Below are 26,393 nucleotides of genomic sequence, written 5' to 3'. Positions count from 1 at the left end.
TTACATTAAATGCATGGTGTAGTCTGTTTCAGACTCATTATGTAACCTTAATCATAGTACGAATAATAAACTAAAAAAGCCCTTTTATCAGTATTTGTATTGGTATTGGCAGTTTTATATCGGAATCGGATCAGAGCTGAAAAAGTGGATCGTCCCATTACTAACAAATACCATAGGATTTTCAGGAATATTTGAGCTGCAGGAGATAGACTATTGCAGGACTCCATTAGGAACCTCTACAACTCTGGCATGTTGCGTTACACACTACTTCTGTATATGTGTCCAAGAATTGAGACCATATTAGAGTAAATTTTAATCAGTTATTGTTCCTGGATACTTTCTTACAGGTGATTTATTTATGTTTTTTATGATGAGTGGGACTAGATTTTATGTCAGTTCTTGGAAAGCATGTGTGCGAAAGTTCAGGTTGTGGGCCTGACCCTTCCGGATCAAAGTCACTTGATCGGCATGGGGTTCAAACACTGGTTCCGCTCCCATGAAAGCAGCATCAACTCAAGCATTGCCAATTTGCTCTGCACCTTTGGAGTTGCATCCTGTTGAGGAGGGGGGGGGGGGGGGGTGCCCTGATTTTGAGGGGATTAAGGCTCTTTGTTGCTCAAACAGCAAAAAAAGGTACTTTTTCTGAACGTTGGTGCCATGGCTTGTGAGCTTCATCTCATGATCACAGTGACAGCATCAATAAGAACAGAAACGTGTAGTGTAGGGTTGCACAATATTTTAAAAAATGTACATTGCAAATGTATCAAGAGGAAAACAGCAAAACAACAATAATCATCCCTTTAGTCAGGCATTTAAATGGCTTTTAAAAAGTTAAATAGGAGCGTTTTTCTGGTATTAAAAGCATGAATTCAGATGTAACTAGGCCTGTCACGATATTTAAAATATTTTTTTTGTGGACGATATATTGTCCCAGAACTTATTGCGATACACGATATTTTTGTAATTTTAAGACTATTAAATGCCACTGATATAATGATAACAGAAAAGCATAAAAAAGCAATTAAACACTTTTTAAAGACAACTAAATCCGAATTAATCATTTATTTTAATTATTTTTTTAATTTTGGAATTATATACTTATTTCTTCACCTACTAGACTGGCTAAAATTATGTTCACTGTTACGTGTGTGAACAAACATACAAATAAACAAAATAGACGATATCACGATTTTTAAAAAATGATTGAGGTCATGTTAATTTATTGAACGATAAATCGATACTGCAATTATTGTGACAGGCCCAGCTGTAACTGGAAATATCTGCGCTGCAAAACTGTGCTGGACTGAGGTGCACAGCTTTCGACAACCATGTGGATGAAGGCCATGCATGCGGTTACCTCGTGTTTACTCCTGGCCCCCCCCTTGCGCTTCTCAGGCAGCAGCAGCCTGTCACTCACCCAGACACAGAGACAGCGCTGTGTATCTACTTCTTCTTGTGTCAATAATCTAAACTTTTGATTTAATTGCCTTAAGTGACATCACACGTCCTGCGATATGACTACTGAGCATGTGCACATCGCGATGATGACGATGCTTAAACGATATATATCGCGCAGCCCTAAGCTCTAGTATAGTGCACTTTTTTTTAGTAAATCCATTTGCAAGCATCAGTAGCCTCAGCTCAGTGGATTATGTGATTTACTGATCAATTAACAGACAGTGTACCTCTCAGCTTCCTTTGCTTGGGGCAGCTTTGATGCTGCACTGTGTAGTTTCCAACTGGACGGCTGATTTAATCATAGATTATTCTGTAGCACAGTGTGTCAGTTCTGGCTATTTTGGCTGTTCTGTGGAGGTGCTGTGTGGTCAGACAGAAAGCGCTGTGGAAAGGTCAGTGCTTTGCTTTGCTTTTCGCTAAAGTCGTTAAGTCGTGATCACGTCAGAGTCAGAGTAACTGATTATAACTGAGTAGCATCAGCACAGCTTCTTCGGGAAGCCACGTTAAAGGTAATTGAGCTGAACAATAGAGCACTGATATTTTGTTTATGCAAATTATCAGGTACATTTACGTGCTGACGCATTACCTTGTTATTCAGAAGCATTAGATAACACTTGATGGGTCATGCATTTAGACATACAAGTGCTTCTTTTATTGTTGATGATTATTTTGGCATCCAATAAGATAAGATAAGATAAGATAAGATACTTTTATTGTCATTGCACAGTGTACAACGAAAACCAATGAAAAAATCAGTGTCTCAGAAAATTAGAATAATATACAGTATAAGACCAATTGGTACTTTTCGTATTCAGTGTGGGCAGTGTGCCAAGTCCTGCTGGAAAATGAAATCCTCATCTCCATAAAAGTTGTCAGTAGCAGAGGGAAGCTGTAAGATATGAAGTGCTGTAAGACTTGATAATAAAACACAGTGGATCAACACCAGCAGATGACAGACATGTCTCTCCAAACTTCACACAAGACCTCGAGCAGTTTGGACTGTGTGTCTCTCCACTCTTCCTCCAGACTCTGCTCCCTTGATTTACTTTAAATGAAATAAAGTAAAATTTACTGATGATCAATGATGGTTTGGAGAGACATGTCTGTCATCTGCTGGTGTTGATCCACTGTGTTTTATTTTCAAGTCTAAAGTCAGTGCAGTTTTGTTTTCCCACAAAATCTTACAGCACTTCATATCTTACAGCTTCCCTCTGCTACTGACAGCTTTTATAGAGATGCGGATTTCATTTTCCAGCAGGACTTAATATTAACAATATTTTCTTAAACCTTTAATATAGAACCAAGGAACCCTTTCTTAGTGTTACTGTATATAGAACCCTTTTTTCTTAGAATTACACATGAAAAGATTGCTGATAGCAATGTAGTCTTTCCGTTCATGCTGCTTGGCATCAGCAGATGGAGTCTGAGAGAGCGCAATTGGCTATGTTCTCTCGGAGTGGGTAGAGGGTGCTTTCTCGCCACATAGTTCCCACTATGTTGTTGGTCATCATAGCTAGCTATAATTTTACAGTGCTCCATTGACAACTAAATACCTCATATATTTAAAATACATATATTGTAATGTTTGTTTTTATGCCAGAACTGCAATATTCTGTAATTGTTTACAGTTAATTATGATTTTTATTATACAGTAATATACTGCAATCAATCTGCACAGGCATTTTTTTTGTCATTAACTTACAGTAAAATTTACTGCAGATTTTTTTACAGTGTGACTTTCTAAGGGTTAAGCTGTGTTATTTGGTATTAGGCATTAGAGATTTAGAGATGAAGTAGTGAAAGACACTTTGTCTAGCAGTTACACAGGCATTCTGGGATTCTATAAGAGAGGCAGGGGAGCACATGAGGATAGTGGTGTAGTGTGTGTGTGTGTGTGAGGTTGGGGGAGGCTTTAATCCGATTCTCAGTAATGATCTCTTCCTCTGCCAGTCACGCAGACCTGTACTCATAGTCATGCCTGTTGTTCTTCACATTAACTTAAATGATCTCAGACACAAATTACCCAGGAATTTCACCGCATATTAAGCAGATTCCACATAAAGTGTAAGGGTCAGCCCTTATAAAAATGATAGAACAACTAACATTATCTTTGGCTTGAAATAGAATTGGGTTTATAGCTGTTTGTATGTCTACCATATAAGACTCATAAACTCTTCTTACAAAGAAAAGACTTTATTTTTATTCGTTTTTCCCCTGATACAAGGACACTTATGGCTTACTGATGAAGCCTCCTTATTGATAACCTTCTTTCAATAATTCATTACTGCTGAGAAGTCACAGGGACAACACAGTACTTCACAATACTTCTCAAATTTAGATTTTTTTTTTCATCAGTGCTGTGTTAACAGTGGATTAGCTCATCTCAGTTACTCAGATGCACAACAGAGGCAACCAGATAAAAAATGCTCGAAAAATTCTTAATATTGTATGTACTATAGGACTATATGTAGGAGATTTTCAGGAAATTAGTATAATTAATGGACACTTTTCTAAAATATTTTTAAATGATGTTTTATATATATTACAAATGATGACTTTCTTTTGATTTTACCAAATTGAAAACCTCTGGAATATAATCAAGAGGAAGATGGATGATCACAAGCAATCAAACCACCAAACTGAACTGCTTGAATTTCTGCACCAGGAGTAAAGCAGCATAAAGTTATCCAAAAGCAGTGTGTAAGACTGGTGGAGGAGAACATGATGCCAAGATGCATGATTAAACACTGTGATTAAAAACCAGGGTTATTCCATCAAATATTGATTATTTCTGAACTCTTAAAACTTTATGAATATGAACTTGTTTTCTTTGCATTATTTGAGGTCTGAAAGCTCTGCATCTTTTTTATTATTTCAGCCATTTCTCATTTCTGTAAATAAATGCTCTAAATGACTATAATATTTTTATTTGGAATTTGGGAGAAATGTTGTCTGTAGTTTATAGAATAAAACAACAACGTTCATTTTACTCAAACATAAACCTATAAATAGCAAAATCAGAGAAACTGATTCAGAAACGAATCTCTTATTTTTTTTTACAGAGCTGTATGTAGCGGCATTTTGTTAAATTACTATGATTAAATATTTTTAATATATATTTTGTACTATTATACCATATGGAAAAAGCGTTGGAAAATTAATATTAATATTTGTGTTTGAAATATATACATTATAATGACTATAGTTACCATGTGGAAAAAGTTAAAAAATTGCTAAAATTAAGAGATTCTTTATTTTATATTTAAATTTCACAAAAATGGTCAGTGCACCTAAAAATTGTTCGGGGCTCCTTATGTATGAATTCTATCAGTCAGGTATTAAGGAGCAGTAAAACCACTCCACTGAAGTACAGAGTTACACAGGAGTTTCAGTTTAGTTCTCCAGCAGTGTTAGCATTAGCTGCTAAGGTACAAGAATGAATATGGTTGCAGATGAATACTTTTGAAGCTTACATGCTGAATATAATCATGAACTTTTATCAATTCGGACACAGTCAGCTGCTTCTGTAACCCAGTGCTGAAGTAATCCTGAGATAGTGTCAATAATACCCTAATGACATTAACTCATCACTGTAGGGGTCATATGAAACTAATCACTGTGCGGGAAGTCAGTTGACCAGCGTCTGTTTTCAGCAGGACGTGGAGAAAACACTGCGCTGTATCTTCAGTTCAGCTGACGTGAACAGACCCAGAGCAGACCCGGTTCCTCCTGCTGTAATAAACCGGATTCTGATGTACGAGGCTGGAGAGGAAGCTTCCTCTCTCTCAGCAGGCTGTGAAGCGTCAGGAATAGCTCTCATTGATTACCCGTTATTACGCCCAGTGTGTAATTTCTCTGAATAAGACACAAACTGATTGTAGGAAATACTTTCTGCAGATGGTGAGGATGCAGCAGTACTGTCTCACAGTGTTCTCTGTACTTTTGAATTTATTATCATACAATCAACTTAAATACTGCATTTATGTAAACATGCAATCTGTGTTAGTGGTGTCAATTGGTAAAAAAAATACATGGATAGATGGATAATCACAAGCCATCAAACCAGACTGAACTGCTTGAATTTGTGCACCAGGAGTAAAGGCATAAAATTATCCAAAAGCAGTGTGTAAGACTGGTGGAGGAGAATATGCCAATTTTAGTATGAAAACCCAGGGTTATTCCACCAAATATTGATTTCTGAACTTAAACTTAAAACTTTATGAATAAGAATTTTTCTTTGCATTATTTGAGCTCTGAAAGCTCTGAATCTTTTTTGTTATTTCAAACATTTCTAATTTTTTTGCAAATAAATGCTCTAAATGAGAATATATTTATTTGGAATTTGGGAGAAATGTTGTCCGTAGTTTATAGAATAAAACAACAATGTTCATTTTATTCAAATATAAACCTATAAATAGCAAAATCAGAGAAACTGATTCAGATAACTCCTGAGAGAGCTGGGCTATGCTATATTTCAGCTTTGCCCTTCAGAGATCCCAGAGCCCAGATCTCAGACTCAACCTGCTCATGTTCATCAGGCCACATCCAGCCAGGAGAGCAGGAAGGACAACTAAGAGCAGAACAAGAGCAGGACATTGTGAGACTTCACAGGAAGTGCTTCAGGCAAATGAGCTGAGATGCAAAATCATCACTGTAAGGATGATAACAAATCATCTGATCATGAAATCAAGCATGCAGTTAGTTAGTATTTTGTTTATAAGGGATTCATTATCAATTTTGCAATTTATCTTAAAGTCATTAATAATATTGTAACATAGTGATTTATTAGTTATATTATAACAGTTTGATATCACATCATCAAGAACATAATTAGCAAAAATAGAAGAACTGACTTTTACTTACTCATTTTTTGTTTTTACCCTCCTAAACTCTCTTTTCTACTCTTTAACAGTTTTTAAGTGCCTTGTCATTTCTGGTTACATTGTTATTTCTCACTCTCTTTCTCCTTTTCACGCTGTCCTCCCTTATGTTCTTCAACTTCTGCGGCTGGATTTTCAAACAAGCCCAATTTGGCGGGAAAACCGCAAACCTGGCAACTCTCAACGTATCGAAAATAGACATAAAATCTTCTTAGACCTTTCGATACTCGGTAGTACAGAGATATTGTGGTCAGTGCCTTTTTGGCATCGAAATTCAATACCCAGCCCTAATCTTATCCCTGTGTTGCCGATCAGTCATTTAGTGTAAAAAAACACAGCAGCTGAAAGACACAATTACAGCACAATCACTCATGTAGGGTGAACAAGGTATTAATTAGACAGTTGCACCACTTGGAAGCCCCCGATTAACTCACCTTTTATCACCAACGTTCTGAGAGAACTGGAGAAACTTCAGAGCATCTGTGTTTCTGAAGAGGATAAAATACTGCCAAGTGAGCAAATACCAGGGATTATGGATTTATTGGTGTCAGTTTCACTCAATTTCACTACCAATACTCTACACCACAGGTTTACCCTGTTTACCCTGTTCAAAAAACGTAATGAAGCAGTAACTTTGAGTCTGGACAAGTTTAGAGTGCTTATGTTTCAATATAAATATCAACGCTTGCTATGAAAACAATGATTTGATATTTTCGAAACGATTCAATATATCACAATATCGATATATTGTTCCACCCTTACTACAGTCATCAGACAGCAGGCCAAATGTTGGGCTTATTTCTGTATCACAACATTAAAACATGGATATTACTTGTCTGTGTGATTCCCAATATTAGTGGGCTTATGTGAGCATAATGTGTCCTGCCTTTCAAAGTCTCATTTAACTGGAATTATGGGATTTCAGATGGGAACACCACGAAGGGATTATGCTCTAGACTTCATGACAGCATTTGGACAATAATAGAGAAGGATAAACTAGAAAGAGAGAGAGAGAGAGAGAGGGCAGACGGTAGGTGAGTACTGCAGCTGTTCGTGTCGTAGGGAAAAGCAGATGAGTATGACGCAAATGATGAAACAGAAATTTCCGTTATTCTGGTTTTATTATCTCCTGCTAACAAGGTGTGAGAGTAGAAATGCGCAGGTTTGGAGTTTCTCAGCTGCAGAGTAACTGGGTTAGAAAAGCTGTCGCTGACAGAAATAAGCCTTTCAAGGTGACTCATTTCTCGAGTGCATGTGGAGGTGAAACAGAATTATTCAAATGAATTACTTGTTTCCATGACGTTTTTGTCTAAAGCTCTATCCGGACAGAATTATGTTTCTCAGGGGGACGTCTGTAAAAAATAATTTCACATTTCTACTCATAAAAGAGTGATAAAACTCCTGCATTTGGACTGCAATTGAAAAAACAGGAGGACCAGTGAGTGTTTTTTTAGGCTTTCTCAGTCACACGACATCATGTTCAGTAGCTCCTCCATTTCCACTCGCTGTTGTGTTTTTAACGTGGATCTCCATGGAAACGCGCACCAAAAGTGTAATTACAGTGAGCGGCAGTGAACAAAAAGCTATTTTATTAAACGCGAGGAGACTAAACTCAGAGATGTGCGTCCGGACGGGACTAAAATTACCGCAGGACCACAGAGTTCAGAGAAAAACAGTAGATAACTCAGCCTGTTCCTCTCTCACGCTGTCTCTTGCTTTCTCATGCTGTCTGTCCCTCTCTCAGGCTGTCTCTCGCTTACTTTTGCTGTCTTTCCTTCTCACTCTGTCTCTCCCTCTCTCGCGCTTTCTCTCACTCTCCCGCGCTGTGTCTCCCTCACTCACGCTATCTCTCATGCTGTCTCTTTTTCTTTCCCGCTGTCTCTCCATCTCTCGTGCTGTCTCTTGTTCACTCTCGCTTTCTCTCCCTCTCTCACGCCTCTCTGCCTCACACGCTGTCTTTCGTTCTTTCCCGCTGTCTCTCCCTCTCTCGTGCTGTCTTTTTCTTCTGTCGTGCTATGTCTCCTTCTCTTGCACTGTCTTTCCCTCTCCCAATCTGTCTCTTCCTCACTTGCAGTGTCTCTTCCTCTCTCGCGCTGTCTTCTGTTCACTCTTACATTTTGCTGAGTAAGTATTCTGTTCTTGACATGATGTTATTTAACACGATTTCTAACAATTAACATTTAAATCTACATTATATACATATCAAAATATACATTATCGGAACAGTTCTAAATGAGAAAAGGGCATGTGAAATGGCAACAGCAGTCCAATTTTCAAACATTGGATAGAGTTGACTCCCCAGCTCAGTGACAACTCTTTACTTAATCTGATTAGGGAATGTGTACGTTAGCAATATATATTTATTTTATTGTGTGCACATTATGAACAAACACTGGTGGTGGTGATAAATTACCCAGCTATGGTTAGCGAACTTTACTGAAGCTCAGTGGTTCCTGTTCATGAGAAAAATAGCCAGCTTGCACGTTTTCATGGTTGCAGCACTGTTTGCGTCCTGTACCTGGCAACCTGGGGTGTGGAAGTGGGACTACTGTAACTGTATTGGGTAGGCTCAGAAGCTAAAACCCACACATCACGTACCACACAGTTCAAATAAGAACGGAAATACTTTTACAGTTTTTTTAGAAGAGCTTTTTTACTTGATTACAGTAAAAATCTAGTGTCATGTCACCCACAAATATACAGTATATCACCACAGACCATATTGACAGTACAGGTTTCTCAGTATTAAGCGTTCTCATCCTGCTGGGATGTTCTTCCTAAGCTATTTCAGCTATGTCACGCTCCAGTGCAGCAGCTGACCTATTTACGGCATGGGGTTTGATACATGCCCCCCATGCACTACATGATGATGAACTAATGTCAACACTGATACTGTACATCAGCACGGACACAATAAATGGGTCTAACAGCTGCCAGCCAGGGACAGCTAACAGACGACCCCTCTCTCTGCCATCGCATAATACAAGCACTGTTTCAATATCCTGCAGCCCCCCCCCCCCACACACACACACATACTGACAGCTACTCCACTCACACTCTCTGATTTACCTCTTTACATCACAACCTGGTCCATCAGCACTGTACTGATGACTCTACATTACTCACACATGAAGCGTGCCGTCAACGCATTATTGAATTCCTCAAAGTATGGCTGGTAAATCAAGATTTTTCACCACAGTAAAAAGGCAGGGGTGGGAAAAGTTCCAGGAAAGGGGGAGCTTTAGGTCTATGAGCTACACAAAACATCTTCATGAGGTTTTTGCACAATGTTTTTCTCATATAATGATAAAGATCTCCTCAGATCTACTCTTGCCAGTTTCAGTCTCTTTCAGAATTAACCATTTAAGGGCTCTGACAATTTTGAGTGTTCACCACATAGACAAAATATACGTAGACGCCTCATAGACTGACGCCACCTATTGGAGCTGACCTTCAGCGTGGCCGCCATATTGGATGGGTCTTCCATGCACCCCAAGTGCATTTGTTAGTACTGAGGAAAGTGTTTAATACAGCTACAATAATCAACAAAGACAGGAATATGGTACATATAAAGCTCTGGAAAGAAAATTAGAGACCACTTAAAGAATTATGAGTTTCCTTGATTTTACCTGATTGAAAACCTCTGGAATATAATCAAGAGGAAGATGGATGATCACAAACCATCAAACCACCAAACTGATCTGATTGAATTTTTGCACCAGGAGTGAAGCAGCATAAACTTATCCAAAAGCAGTGTGTAAGACTGGTGGAGGAGAACATGCCAAGATGCATGAAAACTGTGCAAACCAATATGGCAGCGAAGCTGGATTACGCTCGAGCCAAAATGAGGCGTCTATGTATATTAAGTCTATAGATTACCAATAAAAAGCTAGTCCATGCTTAACTGCGTTCTATGCATGTTTCTTTATTGTGACGTCATAGAAACACCATGTTTATTGGAGCAGTTGAGACCCAAGTAGAAATACGAAAGCTTATAAAAAGTGAGTTGTGCATGATATGTCCACATATAGTACAAATATGGACTTAATATTTCAGTATAATTAAGTTTAACAGAATTATCCAAAAGATAAAATAAAGTTAATAATGCTCACGGACCCGTAAAACCATGCAGAAGAGCAAAAAGAGAGCAAAATATGACAGCACCAGACATGGGAGACCAGCCAAGGGAAAAACCACAAAGCAGGCAAAAGTCCAGAACTAGAAATCAAACACAACAAGGTAATCAAAACAAAGGGGCAGTCCAAAAAGGACAAAAATGGATAAAAATTAAAGTCAGAAACAAAGTCAGATAATAATAAACGCTCGGGATGCAACAAGGATATGTTGGAAATACTTCGCAAAGTCAAAAGGTGCATCCCAATTGTGTAAAAATTATTAATACTACGTAGTTTTGTGTATGAAGTGTGTAGCATAGATAACATTTGGGGGGTTAAATCATTCACCCCTAATTATCACATTAGGGTACTACCTTTTTCTACCTTTTTACTGTTTTTAGCAAAAGAAAAATTCACACTGTTCTTATTTCCCATTATATATCTACTAGAGACAGATTATATCTGTCCAGTATCATTTATTTTACTTTAATCCTGGATATATGGAGATATTTGGAGTGCATTATTAGTATAATGACTAATAATTCTGGATCATTGACTTCTGTTACAAATCTGATAAAATTCTCAATTGCTTTAATATATCAGGTAGGGGTGTGCCACATCATATCATATGCAATAATAAAATATATATTTATATATTTTATTTTATTAAATAAAATGTGAAAAAAAAAAATTTCAATGTTTTGTCATCAAAAGTATCTTAATCGCAAGAAATACCATGCAATATCATAATATTATTTTAGGGCCACAGCTTAACACTGTAAAATGGTTAATATTGCAATAAATATATATATATCACTGTGTTTTTTTCAATGTTCATATTTCACAATATTGTGCAGCCTAAGCTTTTCACATTCTGTTACATGTGGAGCCATATATAGAACAAGTAGCTGTAGCTGTAACATCACACCATTGCAGCCAGGCAGTGTGTAACGACAGCGTGTGTATTTGGTGTCCCCTATAGGGAATGAACTTGACTGCAGCGCATGTGATCAGTGTGGCTGGCTGGGCGGGGTAGTGGTGAATAGTGCAGCGGTGGAGTGTTTTGTAAGGCCAGGTTCAATTTAGGACATGCCAGTCAGACAGAAAACAATGTGCACACTCACACACACACACACACACACACACACACACACATAAACACACACATACACACACACATACACACACACACACAGACACACACACACACACCTATTTTGTTCTTTTCAGGCATGAAAACAGCAGTAAGAAAGAGCAGTGGGTAGGGCGTGTGTTCTTGCTCGGGAACTGAACATCATGATGAGTGTAATTAAAAAGCTCTTTTTTAATGAACTGAGCTAATTATCTATGACTGAGTCTGCTTCCAGAGATTAGACAGCAGCTTTCCCTCGTGCTACTGAACTCTGCCTCACCCGCAATGTGTGTGTGTGTGTGTGTGTGGATGGGGTGGGGTGAGGTGAGGTGCTTCCTCATAGTTTTGCCTTAAGCCCACTCTAACAGTGCACTGTCATTATCTTAAAAGTAGGGGGCCTGCAGGAGGCTTAAATAAATTCCCCAGAACTTTGTGCTACAGATTAACATTTTTAGTGTTAGGTGTTTCTAGGAAAATAACATTTCCCAAAATATTAAAGCCCAAAAAGAATCTTGGTAACCTGCCGTTCTAGTAAAGTTCTCCAAATACTATTAAAAAATACTATCAGATCAGGGTGAAAATAGTGAAATATATTTTTTTATTATCCTGAGATTAGCCTGAGATTAAGCTAAGATTAAGATCAGCCTCATGTGTTTTTGGGATACTAGTCTGAACAAGTAGAGGAAAATGAATAATTTGTAAAAAAAATTGTAATGGGCATTTTCACCACAGCTGATAAAGGTAACTACCATACTTTTTGGCACTAAAAGGTGCTTTAAGGAATTTTCTAGTACTGGATTACTAGAAAATTCCACCGCTGGGTGGTGGTGGGGTGTAGCTAACTAAGTTAAATAAAGCTAAGCTAAGTAAACAAAACTGTAATAAAAACATTTTCTTTTAAAGTTAAGCGAGCGCTGGATGGTTTGGCCCTGTTTTTCTTTTAAATTAAAACTAATTACCATTAAATACAGCTTGTAGCTTCATTATCCTATTATTTAAGCTATATAACAACAATTTACCACAAAAGCAATTAATGTTTATAAACGATTCATGCTCATAATAGCATTAGCTAGGTTAGCTAATGGTGGCTAAATCCTTAACCTTTCCTTTAATATTAGTTTCCCTTTATCCAGGTGTTGTATCCTTTTAACAAAACTGCTCTTCGGTATTCGACATGGTAAAACGTTTTTATTAAGAGCTGAAGATTGGTGGTCTACGCCATTGTTAAGTTAAGACAGCGTCACTTTCAAATAAAAATAGTGTTTGCTTTGATCATATCTATATTTATGTTATCTATATATCTATATGTAAATCTAAAAGAAGATTTATACAAATATGTTTTATCTACCTGACAATAAAATACAACGTAATTGATGTTTGAAAAAAACCCATACAAAATACCTTAATTAAATGAACTTATAATATTTTTTTTTAGTAAACATTACTTATTTTATTAGGAAATTGAATTTATTAATTCTAACAGTGCTGGATCACTGAATCTTTTGTAAACATGCCTATTTTAATCCAGAAGATGGCACTGTTTGACCCTGTATAACCTCCACTAGGTATGTCAAATACTAATGCAGACTGAATGTAGCAACTGTGACATTTCTGTTATGAAACATTGCTTTATTTTATTTATTATATTTTATATTGATAAACGAAATCTTTTAGGAGTTCGTCTGCTTTCAGATTTCAGCTTTCACTGCATTTGTAGCTCATGTTTGAGAAGCTCATAAGGCTGAAAGGCATATAAAGAGCTGCAGTTTGTCAGTGATTTGCTGCAGAGTGAAAGTGGACTGTGCTGTAAATGATTTGACTTTAGCATTTGGAACGGCACCAAACGTCCAGTCAGCATCTCAAGGTCTAGCCAGCTCTGTCCAGAGATACATTATCATAATGAAACATTATTTAACCCAGTCAAGCTTTCCTCCTCCTCCTCCTCCTCCTCCTCCTCCTCATGCTGCCGCTACAGTCTCCTTAATTATAGATACTGCTTTTACACTCATGCTGCTACCAACTGGGCATGTTCAGAACTGGTGCAAAAATATCCCCGTGCTATGACACACTCGTCTAGTGTATGATTCAGAAGGTAGTCACTACAGTTATGTCCTCCTGAGTGATTTTCTCTCTAACTATTTCTGCTCTATGTACGGCCTATAGTGAACTGACAGCTCTGCACTCGGCTGTATCCTCGTTCATGCTTTATATGAAGTGTAACAGACACACAGTCACAAACACTCACACACACACTCACACTTCACGCCTTCTCTATCTTAACTACTTACTGTACTATATGCATTTTCACTGGAGTGAGGGTAGAGCTGGACAATATGATGATATTTCAATGTATTGTGAAAAAAAAGGTATTACTGTTTTGACAATTTGCTTTAAAATGCATATAGATATATGTATATACATATAGATCAGTACTAACAGTACAGACTGTTAATAGCTCTCCAGTGACTGACAACTGGCACACTGATCGGCCTATTTTGGTGATCTATAGTACAAGGATCAATTGCGGATTATGCAGCTGGATTTAGGGTGCGGCGGTGTGTCTTTGGTATCGTGAGGGCACAAAAATATGCCGTAAATAATCATGGGCGTAGTGTGAAATAAACCAATCAGTGTGCCAGTTGTCATTCACTTTAAAAGCCAGGTGAGCACATGGCAAGATGTGTCATTTCAGTAAAGACAGCAGTGTTAACTTTACAGTTACTTTTAGCTGTCTACACTTTCTTTATTTAAAACCAAAGCCATCTGGGGTAGAGGGCAATTCTTAAAGGCGTCAAAAAGAGCAGAACTGTGCAGAAAATAGTCCAGAGTGAGCAGAGCTATAGCCATTTAGCCTAAGAGCGTTCACTGCCAGCACACTGCCTCCAGGGCTCATGCCAAGCAAGAACATGTCAATACATTATTCATAAGCCCTTTCTATACCCTCACACTGATGCAGCTGTTCATATACTACTCAGTATTAAGAATAGCCCTTCAAAGAGCAGCTGTGAAAGCAGTGATGGGCCCAGCTAGGGCTGGTGATGTGCTATTGTGTTATATACCTGTCAACTCAGAGTGTGGTAATAAATAAAGTTCATTAAATTAAGTTTAACTTACAGTATATAGCGCCTTTCCAGAAATGCAAGGACGCTTTACAATATACACGTATTACACATAACCATTCATCCTTAGCACTCATCCACACACTAGTGAGAAGCAGCAGCCAATAGTGCACAGCGTACTCTCAACCGGAAACAACAGTCCACCTGGAGGACTGCATCAGGCACTACAGTTCATGTAATAGGACTGGGGAATGGGCAGGGGCAGAGGCACAAGCACAAACATGTTCCCTTCCTATCTAATGACATCCTGGTTATTTTATAATTTAGTATAGATCGTACAGTATGTATTGGTATTGGTTTACCTTGTGAAAAATGAATGCAATTTGTCACCTTCAAAATTATTCAGCTAAAAAAACAGATGGTACTCTGCTCTCCCCTGCATTAAACATATTTAGCTATCCCACAGCATGTAATTTGTAAAGTGCTTTGCCCTTGTTTTCATATGTGGGCCTTTTCTCTGCTTTCCATCTGCGTAACATATCTTAATCTAGGGTGATGGATAACACTAGACAGTCTTTTTTCTACCGCAGATGTTCCTCACTTAGGCCAGACCAATTGATTGATTCAAGCTTCGCACAGCATGCTGTTTCTCTCCGCTTTCAAGCTCCATACTAACCGGTGCATCATTGCAGCTGTAGCTGAGTGAAATGCAGGCCTGCAATATACTCTAAGTAATGCATCAAACCTGTCATTTTCTATAGAGCAGACGGATGTATAAATCTGCCGAGTTCTGGTCTTGCTTTGTTGGACTGCTCGCATTGTGGTTCATGGCTTTATTGAATCAGACTTAGCCTGCTGATTCCAGACGTGGACAGTGAGAAGAGAAGTGGTTATAAATAGACATATTGTTGGTAACTGACTTTTAGATGTGTTTATGACTTCAGAAATTTTAATGGACACAAAATGTTCTAAATAATAGTGTACATCCAGTTGTAAGGCACTAATTGTACATGCTATGTAGTTTGATTAGATTTAGGGTGGAGGATTTATCTGGTATGAACGGTGAGTCTAATGGCAAGTCACCGTAATTAAGAACAACACAAGTATTGCAGTAATAACACACCACCCCCATGAAAAATGAAAATGGCACACCACTTTTGACAAGGAGGTCCTGGCTATTAAAGAACAGAATGCATGGAGGAAAACAATTAGCTTAAATATACAGCTCATATAGCTAGCTAACCATTAGCTTTCATCCACAGCTCATCTAGCTAACTGTTAATTTACAGACACAGCCCAGCTAGCTAACATTCGCTTATATTTAGCTCACCATTCGCTAACTTCCACAGCCCAGCTAGCTAGCTAGATAACCAATATCTTACCTCCACAGCCCAGCTAGCAGCTAACCAATATCTTACCTCCACAGCCCAGCTAGCTAGCTAGCTAACCAATATCTTACCTCCACAGCCCAGCTAGCTAGCAAGCTAACCAATATCTTACCTCCACAGCCCAGCTAGCTAGCTAGCTAACCAATATCTTACCTCCACAGCCCAGCTAGCTAGCTAGCTAACCAATATCTTACCTCCACAGCCCAGCTAGCTAACCAATATCTTACCTCCACAGCCCAGCTAGCTAGCAAGCTAACCAATATCTTACCTCCACAGCCCAGCTAGCTAGCTAGCTAACCAATATCTTACCTCCACAGCCCAGCTAGCTAGCTAGCTAACCAATATCTTACCTCCACAGCCCAGCTAGCTAACCAATATCTTACCTCCACAGCCCAGCTAGCTAGCAAGCTAACCAATATCTTACCTCCACAGCCCAGCTAGCTAGCTAGCTAACCAATATCTTACCTCCACAGCCCAGCTAGCTAGCTAGCTAACCAATATCTTACCTGCACAGCCCAGCTAGCTAGCTAGCTAACCAATATCTTACCTCCACAGCCCAGCTAGCTAGCTAGCTAACCAATGTCTTACCTCCACAGCTAGCTAGCCAGCTAGCTAACCAATATCTTACCTCCACAGCCCAGCTAGCTAGCTAGCTAACCAATATCTTACCTCCACAGCCCAGCTAGCTAGCTAGCTAACCAATATCTTACCTCCACAGCCCAGCTAGCTAGCTAGCTAACCAATGTCTTACCTCCACAGCCCAGCTAGCTAGCTAGCTAACCAATATCTTACCTCCACAGCCCAGCTAGCTAGCTAGCTAACCAATATCTTACCTCCACAGCCCAGCTAGCTAGCTAGCTAACCACTAGGTTAACTCCACAGTACAGCTAGCTAACCATTAGCTATTATTGACATTAGTATACAGCTAGCTAGATAGCTAAAAACGGTTGCTAAAGATGCTGCACATACATGGGAACTTACTGTAAGTCGTTTTGGACAAAAGTGTCTGCCAAATGTAATGAATTAGTTTGTGTTTCAGAAAGAAAAAATACATCGTATTTATGGTGGCAACTTATAAAAGACTTTAAAATCACCTAACATCTAAATGACATGTTTATCTAGCATTATGATACTACATTATTGACTAGCTAGCTAATCATTCTAGCTTTATTCTGCATTGTAATTCACTTGTTATACTCTCTATTTAGTCATATTAATAGGACATTACTGATTCACTATTAATTTAATTGACTGACTATTAATCAACAGAAATGTGAGCTAATGTTTTGTTTGTAAATGAAGTGCATAATAGCTATTTAAGTTACCTAGCTGACATTGAGAAACTTTATATAGGTTTATACTGTTAAAAACTGTGTATATAAAGCTATATAAGATGTCATTTAACCATTTAATGAAAAACATTTACTTTAAAATTTAGGGCAACAAGTAACTGGTTCAAATAAAAATTGCTGCAGAGCAATTTGCAACTCACATGATTGGGTATAAAACTGCATTTTAGGCAAAGCCTCACAGAAGTTGGGCAGATATTACCCAATTAGCAAAACTTAATGAAAATGTATTTTCATGTAGCTTATTATTGTAACACTGCTATTAAGTGCATTTTTATATAAGAATTTAGCATTGATTTAGGCTTTTTAAAAACTGTAAAGATGAATTTTGCCTTGTGTTATTGCTGTTACTTAAACTGGAAACCCAGACATCTTAAAATTGTTTTTTTTTCCTTAAACATTTAACTGATTATTAGAAAAGAAAAACATCAATTTTGTGTTTTCTCTTTTCTCTAGAGGACCCTTTCTTGAGACAAGATGAAATCTGGTTGTTTGATGGTGATGACGCCATTTCTCAAGAACCTCTGTGCCGAGCCACCAGACCCGACCGTCTTGATTTTCTGAGAATCACACCGCCTGAGGATGATATCTTTGGAGACACACCATATCACCCGAAACTTCAGGTTACAGTAAGTGGAGCAGAATTATAGCTGGAGGTACAGATGTAAAGCAATACAATATAGACAAAAAGCCCTACCATATAGTATACACATACTCTGCTCAAATTTGTCAGTTGGTTGTTTTGTGTGACTGAGTAAAATAGCTACAAATGTACAGAAACAATAGAATAACTCAATGCTGGAAATACTGGCATTACCTGCATAAAATATGCTTTATAAGAAATCAATTTAAAGGAAAATGATTCAAATGCATAAATGATAATTAATAAAAAAAAATGTAGAAAGATGCACCAAAACATTATGGTCACTCACATTTATGATAGTAGATTTGAAATGAACAGCGGGCATTTTCACACTAGCCTGTTTTTCTGGTCCTGGTTGTACTTGCTTTGTGGGTTCAGTACGTTTAGTAAAAAGGTAAAAGTTGCTTTTAGACTACCGATCTCAGGTCCTGGTCCTCTGGTGTGTAAGCTTCCTTTTTTAACCGTGTAATAACCACACTTTAATAGGACTGGACATGCTACAAGTAATACACTTTTGTGAAAATGCTTTAAAAAAGTGATGTTTGGAATTGTGCAATTGATCCACGGTTCGAGATGAAAATTTGATGTGTGAAAACAAACCAAACCCGGAAACAAAACCCGATAATAGGCTACTCTGCCAAACAAGCCCATAATTGGTTCGGAATTCGTACTCATTTATTCAGGTGGGAAAACACCCTTAGTTAACTTTTTATTCAAAATCATGTTTAAAAAACACATACTTACATCTACTTCAGAAGATATACGAAAGATATCACAGAAGATATACGAAAAAGCTATCAAAAGCACAACCAATGCTTTTAAATCCGTGTATCATTCGTTCATTTGATATTCAATTGAGAATCAAAATCGGAAAATTAAAAAACCAATTCGTTTTTTCGTTTTTTCGTTTTTGAATATAATACCAAAAAACGAATAACGGCTTGTATTTTGTATTTTTATTTGGTTATCCAAACAAAAATTGGAAATTTAAAAAACGGACCAGGAGCCGAATTTGATTTTGATTTTGAACTTGACCCATTTGTGTGCCCCGGAAGTTACTGATTTGTTTATTCTTGGTGGGTTTCTGTTGCGCGGGAGTTCACTGCAGTGTTATCTACACAGTCTGTATTGCTGTAGGCTTTGGATGGAGTTGAGGATGGAGAGTTTTATCTTGTTCAGAGGAACTAAACGCGTTGCAGTGAAAGAAGACGATATGACAACAGAAAAAATCGGCAGGATCTTTCAGGTGTTTGTCTAACGTTCCGTAGCTAAATGTCATATTTAGTTAATGTTATTCTGTGAATTGCCGCCTACATACTTTTTTATATACGTGACTAGCTGGCTAACTAACCTAGCTAGCTAGCTGGTTAGTCTATACATGGTGTAGTAAACTTCTTCCCTCACTGTTTTCATTTGAAAAGGTACACGGTCCCAGTGTCTACATCACTGATGACAACAACGTAGCTGTATTTCCTGGAGCTGATGGCAATCAAAATCAAAATCAAATTCGGCTCCTGGTCCGTTTTTTAAATTTCCAATTTTTGTTTGGATAACCAAATAAAAATACAAAATACAAGCCGTTATTCGTTTTTTGGTATTATATTTAAAAACGAAAAAACGAAAAAACGAATTGGTTTTTTAATTTTCCGATTTTGATTCTCAATTGAATATCAAATGAACGAATGATACACGGATTCTTTTAAGTTGTATTTAAGGATAGCTTAAGTACAATTGAAATATACTGACATAAGTTGCCGTAAGTTGTTCCAAAATAGTACATTTAATATGTAGTACTACATTTAAGTACATGTTAATTTTAATGCTAAAAGTGTGTACTTTTCAATGTTAAGTATACTTTCACAAAATATAAATATATACTTAAATGCACTTTCCTTTTACAAGAGACATCTGACATCTGTGCTTTCCAACAAGGGTTTATCTATCAATTACTAAGTCACATTTTTACTTAAACAATTGCAAATAAAATACATTGCAATTCTTTACATAGGGGTTAAAAATAATTAGTAAAATAATAATTATTCATTGTTTCTCGTTAAATTTAAAGTAAAACACACAGTTTTTTTTTTTGAATTGAGGGGATTGGCAGTTAATTTGCATGCACGCAGTGGTTAATTAGCATGTTCCCAAACCATTTGTGCAAAGTAATCCACCCAAACAAGCAAACACAAACTATTTTTGCATGCCTGCTCATGCTCATTAAATATGGAAATAAAAATCTATTTTTAGAGATTTAGAGATCATTAAATTTAAAGTTCAGAGAGCTGAATTGTGGACACATGAGCAGATGCAACTTCCATAAATTGGGAAACAGTGTGTGCTATGCTTTGAAAAAAATATTTTGGCAAATCTGGCTTTCCTAGTTCACTCTATTTTGATAGATAGTTAAATTATGACTATTGTTAATATACATATGTCTTTTTCTTTGTGTCCTAAGCAAACACTGTGGTGTGTTTTGTCTCACATCCATCTTAAGGACATAATACTGTTTAGCACAATTCTGCAGTGTGCGTGTACATGTCCACATACACGCCCTGTATCATTAAAGTGGTACACTCCCAAAACAAAACATCAGCAGTATTTTAAATACTAAATAAACAGTAAAACTGAATAAATAGTTTAGATCTTTAGTTCAGATCTGATCCCAGCAGGAGATAGAAAAGATGATGCTGTTGGAGTAGATTCAATTTAGGAATGTAATGATTATTTTTGCTCTCTTGACATTAACGCAGAATACTTTGAATAGCTATGACCTTTTAAAAGGAATGAGAGTTACAGACAGTTTTTCAAAGGTCAAGAAGACACACCTGGATTCCAGGCATGCATGTCAGACTGTGTTGCTGGGTCTGTACCTGGACATGCAGTGCTGTTTGTAGTCTATAGGGAGGTGAAACTCCACTGCTGTTATTACATAAGAGTAGTAATTAGAACTGCTTTAAGGATTAGACTTGTTTTAATCCACACATTACCTTAATATAAGCCGGGGAATTAACTATGTGTAGCAATGCTTAAGCCTTTTATCCGGTGCCAGTTTGTGTTCTCAATATTTTTATAGTAATTCTAAACTACTAGACTTTTTTAGTTCTAAAAATTATATATAAGGGCTAATGTAATGGTTTGCGGGCCATTATATATATTTGGTGAGGCCATGAAGCTCTGTATTTACTCTATATGTACAAAATACAAGTCAAATTAAAATAAATAAATACATAAGTAAATATATATATATATATATATATATATATATATATATATATATATATATATATATATATATATATATATATATATTAAGTGACCGCTTCAGTTTCTGAATCAATTTATCTGATTTTGTTATTTATAGGTATATGTTTGAGTAAAATTAACATTGTTGTTGTATTATGTAAACTACGGACAACGTTTCTCCTAAATTCAATTATTTGCAGAAAATGAGAAATGGCTGAAATAACAAAAAAGAAGCAGAGCTTTCAGACGTCAAATAATGCAAAGAAAACAAGTTCATAATTATAAAGTTTTCAGAAATCATGAGTTCAGAAATCAATATTTGGTGGAATAACCCTGTTTTTTAATCACAGTTTTTTTCATGCATCTTGGCATCGTGTTCTCCTCCACCAGTCTTACACACTGCTTTTGGATAACTTTATGCCTTTACTCCTGGTGCAAAAATTCAAGCAGTTTAGCTTGGTTTGATGTCTTAAATATATTCCAAAGGTTTATAATTTGGCAAAATCTCATCATTTCTGAGTGGTCTTTTATCTTTTTCCAGGGCATATGTAATATAATATAATATAATATAATATATTATAAAGATACGTGTAAAAACAGGTATCTCAGCTTTACGACAAATCACTTCAGAACAGATGCAAGTAAATTTACTCTTTCTTCCTACAATTAAAAAGGAAACAAATACTAAATATTAAATAGTGTGTTTTTTTTTCAATGTAAAACAAGATATTTATAAAAAAATAAAAATAAAGCTAACTCTGTAGTGTTAAAACTAGTTTCTACTAATATTTGTAATCTTTAAAACTTCAGGAGTATATTTAAGTTTTATATTAGCTGCTCTGTTGCTGTGGCAGTGGGGAAAATAAAAGAAAGCAGCAGTGTGGTCTTTCTCTGGACTTAACCAGAGCAGCTTAAAGCTGGTGGTTTATTATTGTGTGCACTGTGAAGCAGCAGCAGCAGCAGAACCGCCCACTTCACCTGACCCTTGAGGAGATTAAAGAGAGAGAGAGGCAGAGAGAGAGAGAGAGAGAAAAAGAGGGAGGGAGGGAGAGAGGGGGAGGGAGTGAGAGAGAGAGAGAGAGGCTGTACCTGGCGCTCTTATGAGGAAGTAAGTTTCAAGTAATAAGACACCTGCCGCTGTGAAAAACTTCTTTCCCAGGAAGTAGGCAGCAGCCTGTGAGCAAGGCAGGAAGAGGAGTATAGGTAAACCAGTGTGACGCATTCTACGCCGGCACTGAATGACTCTCTCAGAAGCAGCACAGAACTTTCTCCAGAAGACACACAAACTCTCGCGCATTCCCAAGGAGCAGGACCGAGGCACAGCAACTGGAATTTACAGTACAAGGCTAAAACTGAAAGACCACACTGAGGACACTGAGTTTCTGGATCACCCTGCTTTCTTACAGTATATTTAACTCTGGAGTGAAGTATATCTTTCTACACTTTTATTTACAGTGTTTTTATGTTGAGCATTAAGACCTGAAGAACCTGGGAGAAATAACAGTCATAGCTTTTTAAAGAGAGATTAGTAAAATGGGGAATTTGCAGGATTTTTAATCACGAAAAAAAACCTAAAAGACTTTATGAGCAGAAATCATGTTGGAACAGAAACGGATAAAAAGCTTTTGCTCTGACAAGAGCAAAACATTTGAGTTTGAGTAAAAAGGAAGGAAGGAAGACAAGAGGGTCTTTTTTACGAGGCTGTAATTGAAACACCCCTGGTGTGGGTAAGAGAAACCAAGGAACCAAGGAATTTACCTTCACAAAAGGCTTTTTTGTTCCGCTGAACAAATGAAACCAGCAAATACAGGTGGGCTTAAGGTTTTCAAGGTGTTTTCATGACACAGACCAGATTTGAAGCAATGCTGAATGCTGAATTTAAAGTTTAAACTGTGTGTTGTGCACTGTGTGATTTATTTGGTCACTGTGTGATCATTTTCCACTAAGAGTCTTTGTACCTAGCCAGACCTAGACCCACTTCACAGGAGAAGAATCCTCCCTTCACTCTTCTATTATGTTTCTAAGAGCAGACTCTCAAAAGCAGCCAGAGGAAAGTGCTGGTGCCGTGCTCAAGTCGTTCCGAACACTGCCTGAGCATGTGTCACATTCGTACCCAGTTGAAGTAGATCCTCCTTTAGAGTCACCGCCTAAAAATGATGCCAGCACTGCTTCTGAGGGAACTGTTGAATCATGGGAGATTGAGTCCTGTAAGGAAGAAGAAGTCATGAAGCCATCTCTCGCATCTTTTCCATCGTGGAGAAGACCTTTTTCCACCTCTTCCCCGATTAGTGCAGATTCAGATATTGTGCATGTAACCAGAGTGGAGACCTACAGCGACACTGAAAATGATGAGGAAGATGCGGCTAGTATCCTTGACCAATCTGTCGAACTGGAGCCCGCTGACAAATCTTTGTCTCTTCACGAGAATAAAAAGACGGATCGTAACTCGGATCAGGTGCTCTGTCAAGACAGGGGGAGTGAGATGCCTAAGGCAGACTTAAAACTGTCTGTATTCTCAGCCAAAAGTAGTTTGGAGCGGTCTCTCAAAGACATCTCTGTTCTGAAAAGGTCGGATACTAACAGGAGGCTTGTAGGGCAGCTACTCTTTTCTTCTTCTTCCACTTCTTCTTCTTCTTCTTCTACTCCTCAACTTTTGGACAGTTCCAAGCAGAAGATTCCACACAAGGACCTTCATGAAGGTGCAGATCTCAGCAGTGGATATGCCAGAGCTGTAGACATGGGCTCAGATGTGTCAACTGCCAGTGATCCTTCACCAAGGGACTGTGGAGATCCGGTGGATTCTGACCAGTCCAATGACCATGAAGACCCTTCCTTGGGTGGAAATTACTCTGACTCTTCGTTGCTTTCAGAGGATCCAGTTTCACATCAACCAACTCGGAAGCCTGGATCTCTTTTGGTTAAAGAAACAAGTTCAGAGTCCCTCGACTCCACTCGAAGCCCTACCTCTCCAGCTCTTAACTCAGCTCTCCAGCCAGGGAGCGGCATAACAAAGGACCATTCATATATAGAACAGGAGGAGTCCCCAACTGACCCTGTGCCAAGTGCCATCTCTGCTCCTTCAGGAGTCAGCAAACAAGATACGCCTGCGATCGAAAAGGCCACCACAGACTTCCTCCAAAACCAGACCACGGGCTGCCTCCACGCCCAGGGAGTCTTTCCAGCTGCCGGCCCTCTTTAGCGGACTGCGAGTGCTGAAGAAAGGTGCTGTGGGAGAAGAAAGAGAGAGCGTAGCGGAGATCAAGCAAAGGGACGCTGACCGGGCACTCCTCAGCCTGAAACAACAAGTCAACAAAGCTAAAATCGAAAAGCAAGCAGCCACTACTTCCTCGCCAAAAAAGAGACCCGAACCCAAAGATGTGTCTGAGCCCAAGAACCGACTGTGGAGAATCCTAAATTTTGACGATGCCCAAAATGAGGAATCTCGGACCATCGAAGACCTTAAATCCCTGGAGCAAGACTTGGTCGGAAATATCTCAGAGGATGACGCTCAATTAAATGACAGCAACAAAAGCACAGACACTGCGTTTGATGCCTTCAAGTTCTTCTTCAGTCCTAAACCCCTTAAAAAGGACCCTGCAGAATCACCTGTGGACTTAGAGGCCATTAAGAGGAAGAGAAAGAGCGAGAAAGAGCTGCTTAAGTCCATCTTTGAGAGATCTACAAGCAAATCACCTAGTAGTGACAAGCAGCAGAGTCCAGCAGAGGTTAAAGTACGTATCTGTTACATAGTGTTCATTATTACCTATTCATTATTGTTAAATATAGTTTGTATGATAAGGTCGATATTTCGTCATATCAGAAATTTCACGTTTTTTTTTTCTAGTTGCAGTCTTTATTTATTGTCATTGAACTATTTTGTATCTAGTTAAAATAGATTTAGATTTAGGGGTCAAAGCTGCATAAATTAAAGATGTAAATGTCTGTTATATAGGGTGCTTTCACTCCTGTCTAGGCTTTCAGAATTTTGCGTTTGTTCCAAACCAATATAGCAGGTGTGAAAGGTGCTGTTTGTGGTGTGAAAACAGTGTGAAAGTTTGCATTGTGAAAACACTTTTTAGGTGGTCCAGAAAAAACAAAATAAGAAAAAGAAACAGTGTTGTATGTAAAATCCAACTCTCTTTTACACACACATGCTTATTTTGGCATCATGGACACAACTGTGTATGTTTGTTGCTCCTTTATCTACTGTAACTGTAGATTAACTCTTATTTAGAGGTGGGCGATATATAATGAGAAATAAGAACAGTGGGAATTTTTTTGGTAAAAAAAGCATAAAAGTGGGTGTAGTAGTAAAAAAAAAGTAGATTAAAGTAGTATACTAAGCATTATTATGCTATAGTGCACTAAAGTGTTCTTGTAGCCACATTATTATACTTTTTAAAAAGTATGCATTTGATAAGAGCGTATTATTAATGTATATTACTGTATTGTAAGTAAGTACATAAATCTGATAGTATATTTACAGCATACTTACCCATTTCTCAATAGGTTTAAAGTACAATTATGTACACTTAAGTATATATATATATATATATATTAAGTATATATATTTCTCACCAGGGTACATTGATTATTGCTGGTTGTTCAAGCTTTGTTTAGGTATTTGGTATATTCTTATTGAAACTGGTTTCTCTCTTTTTTCTTCTTTCTTTTCCAGTCTGAGGTCTGCTCCCCCACAGACAGCGAGGACAGAACACCGGGGCGACTACAAGCGATCTGGCCTCCACCCAAGCCGAAAGATGAGGAGGAGAAAGTGGGACTTCGTTATACAGAAGCAGGTAGATATATTTTACATGCATGCATTTTTACCAGAACAGAAATATACACTCCTCCACCCCCTCACCACTTCTGAAACTGGTCTTCTCTTTCAAAAACACCTTTTACATCTTAATCTAATTACTGTACTGAGGTGCTACAAGCTAGAGACGCAGTTCTGCCTTTGTGCTGGTCATTAGATCCACGGGTGTTCTGTTTTTGAAATCCGTTTAAAGGAGGAATGCATGTTAAGCTGTTCCTGGCCATGATATGCCTGTTTGGGTCTCGTGCTGTCAGAGAAGTTCAAAGCCTGACTGAGAGAAGTAAAGCACACTGTGGGACTCTGGATA

The 26,393-nt window shown here is 37.9% G+C and overlaps 1 protein-coding gene across 1 annotated transcript in view; it reads left to right on the top strand.

The window, feature by feature from the left end:
• Window positions 1–26,393, top strand: part of LOC103030398 (formin-1) — a 104,417-nt gene that overhangs the window by 4,000 nt on the left and 74,024 nt on the right. The window contains exons 3-4 of the mRNA XM_022672594.2: window positions 17,838–18,010; window positions 25,946–26,066. Of these exons, the coding sequence (XP_022528315.2) occupies window positions 17,838–18,010; window positions 25,946–26,066 (294 nt within the window). The remainder of the gene's footprint in view (window positions 1–17,837; window positions 18,011–25,945; window positions 26,067–26,393) is intronic.

This window comes from Astyanax mexicanus, chromosome 14 (assembly GCF_023375975.1).
Source record: "Astyanax mexicanus isolate ESR-SI-001 chromosome 14, AstMex3_surface, whole genome shotgun sequence".
In the NCBI taxonomy this organism is placed as follows: Eukaryota; Metazoa; Chordata; class Actinopteri; order Characiformes; family Acestrorhamphidae; genus Astyanax; species Astyanax mexicanus.
Note: the sequence above shows the minus strand (reverse complement) of the source record. Positions and strands in the feature narration are given on the sequence as shown.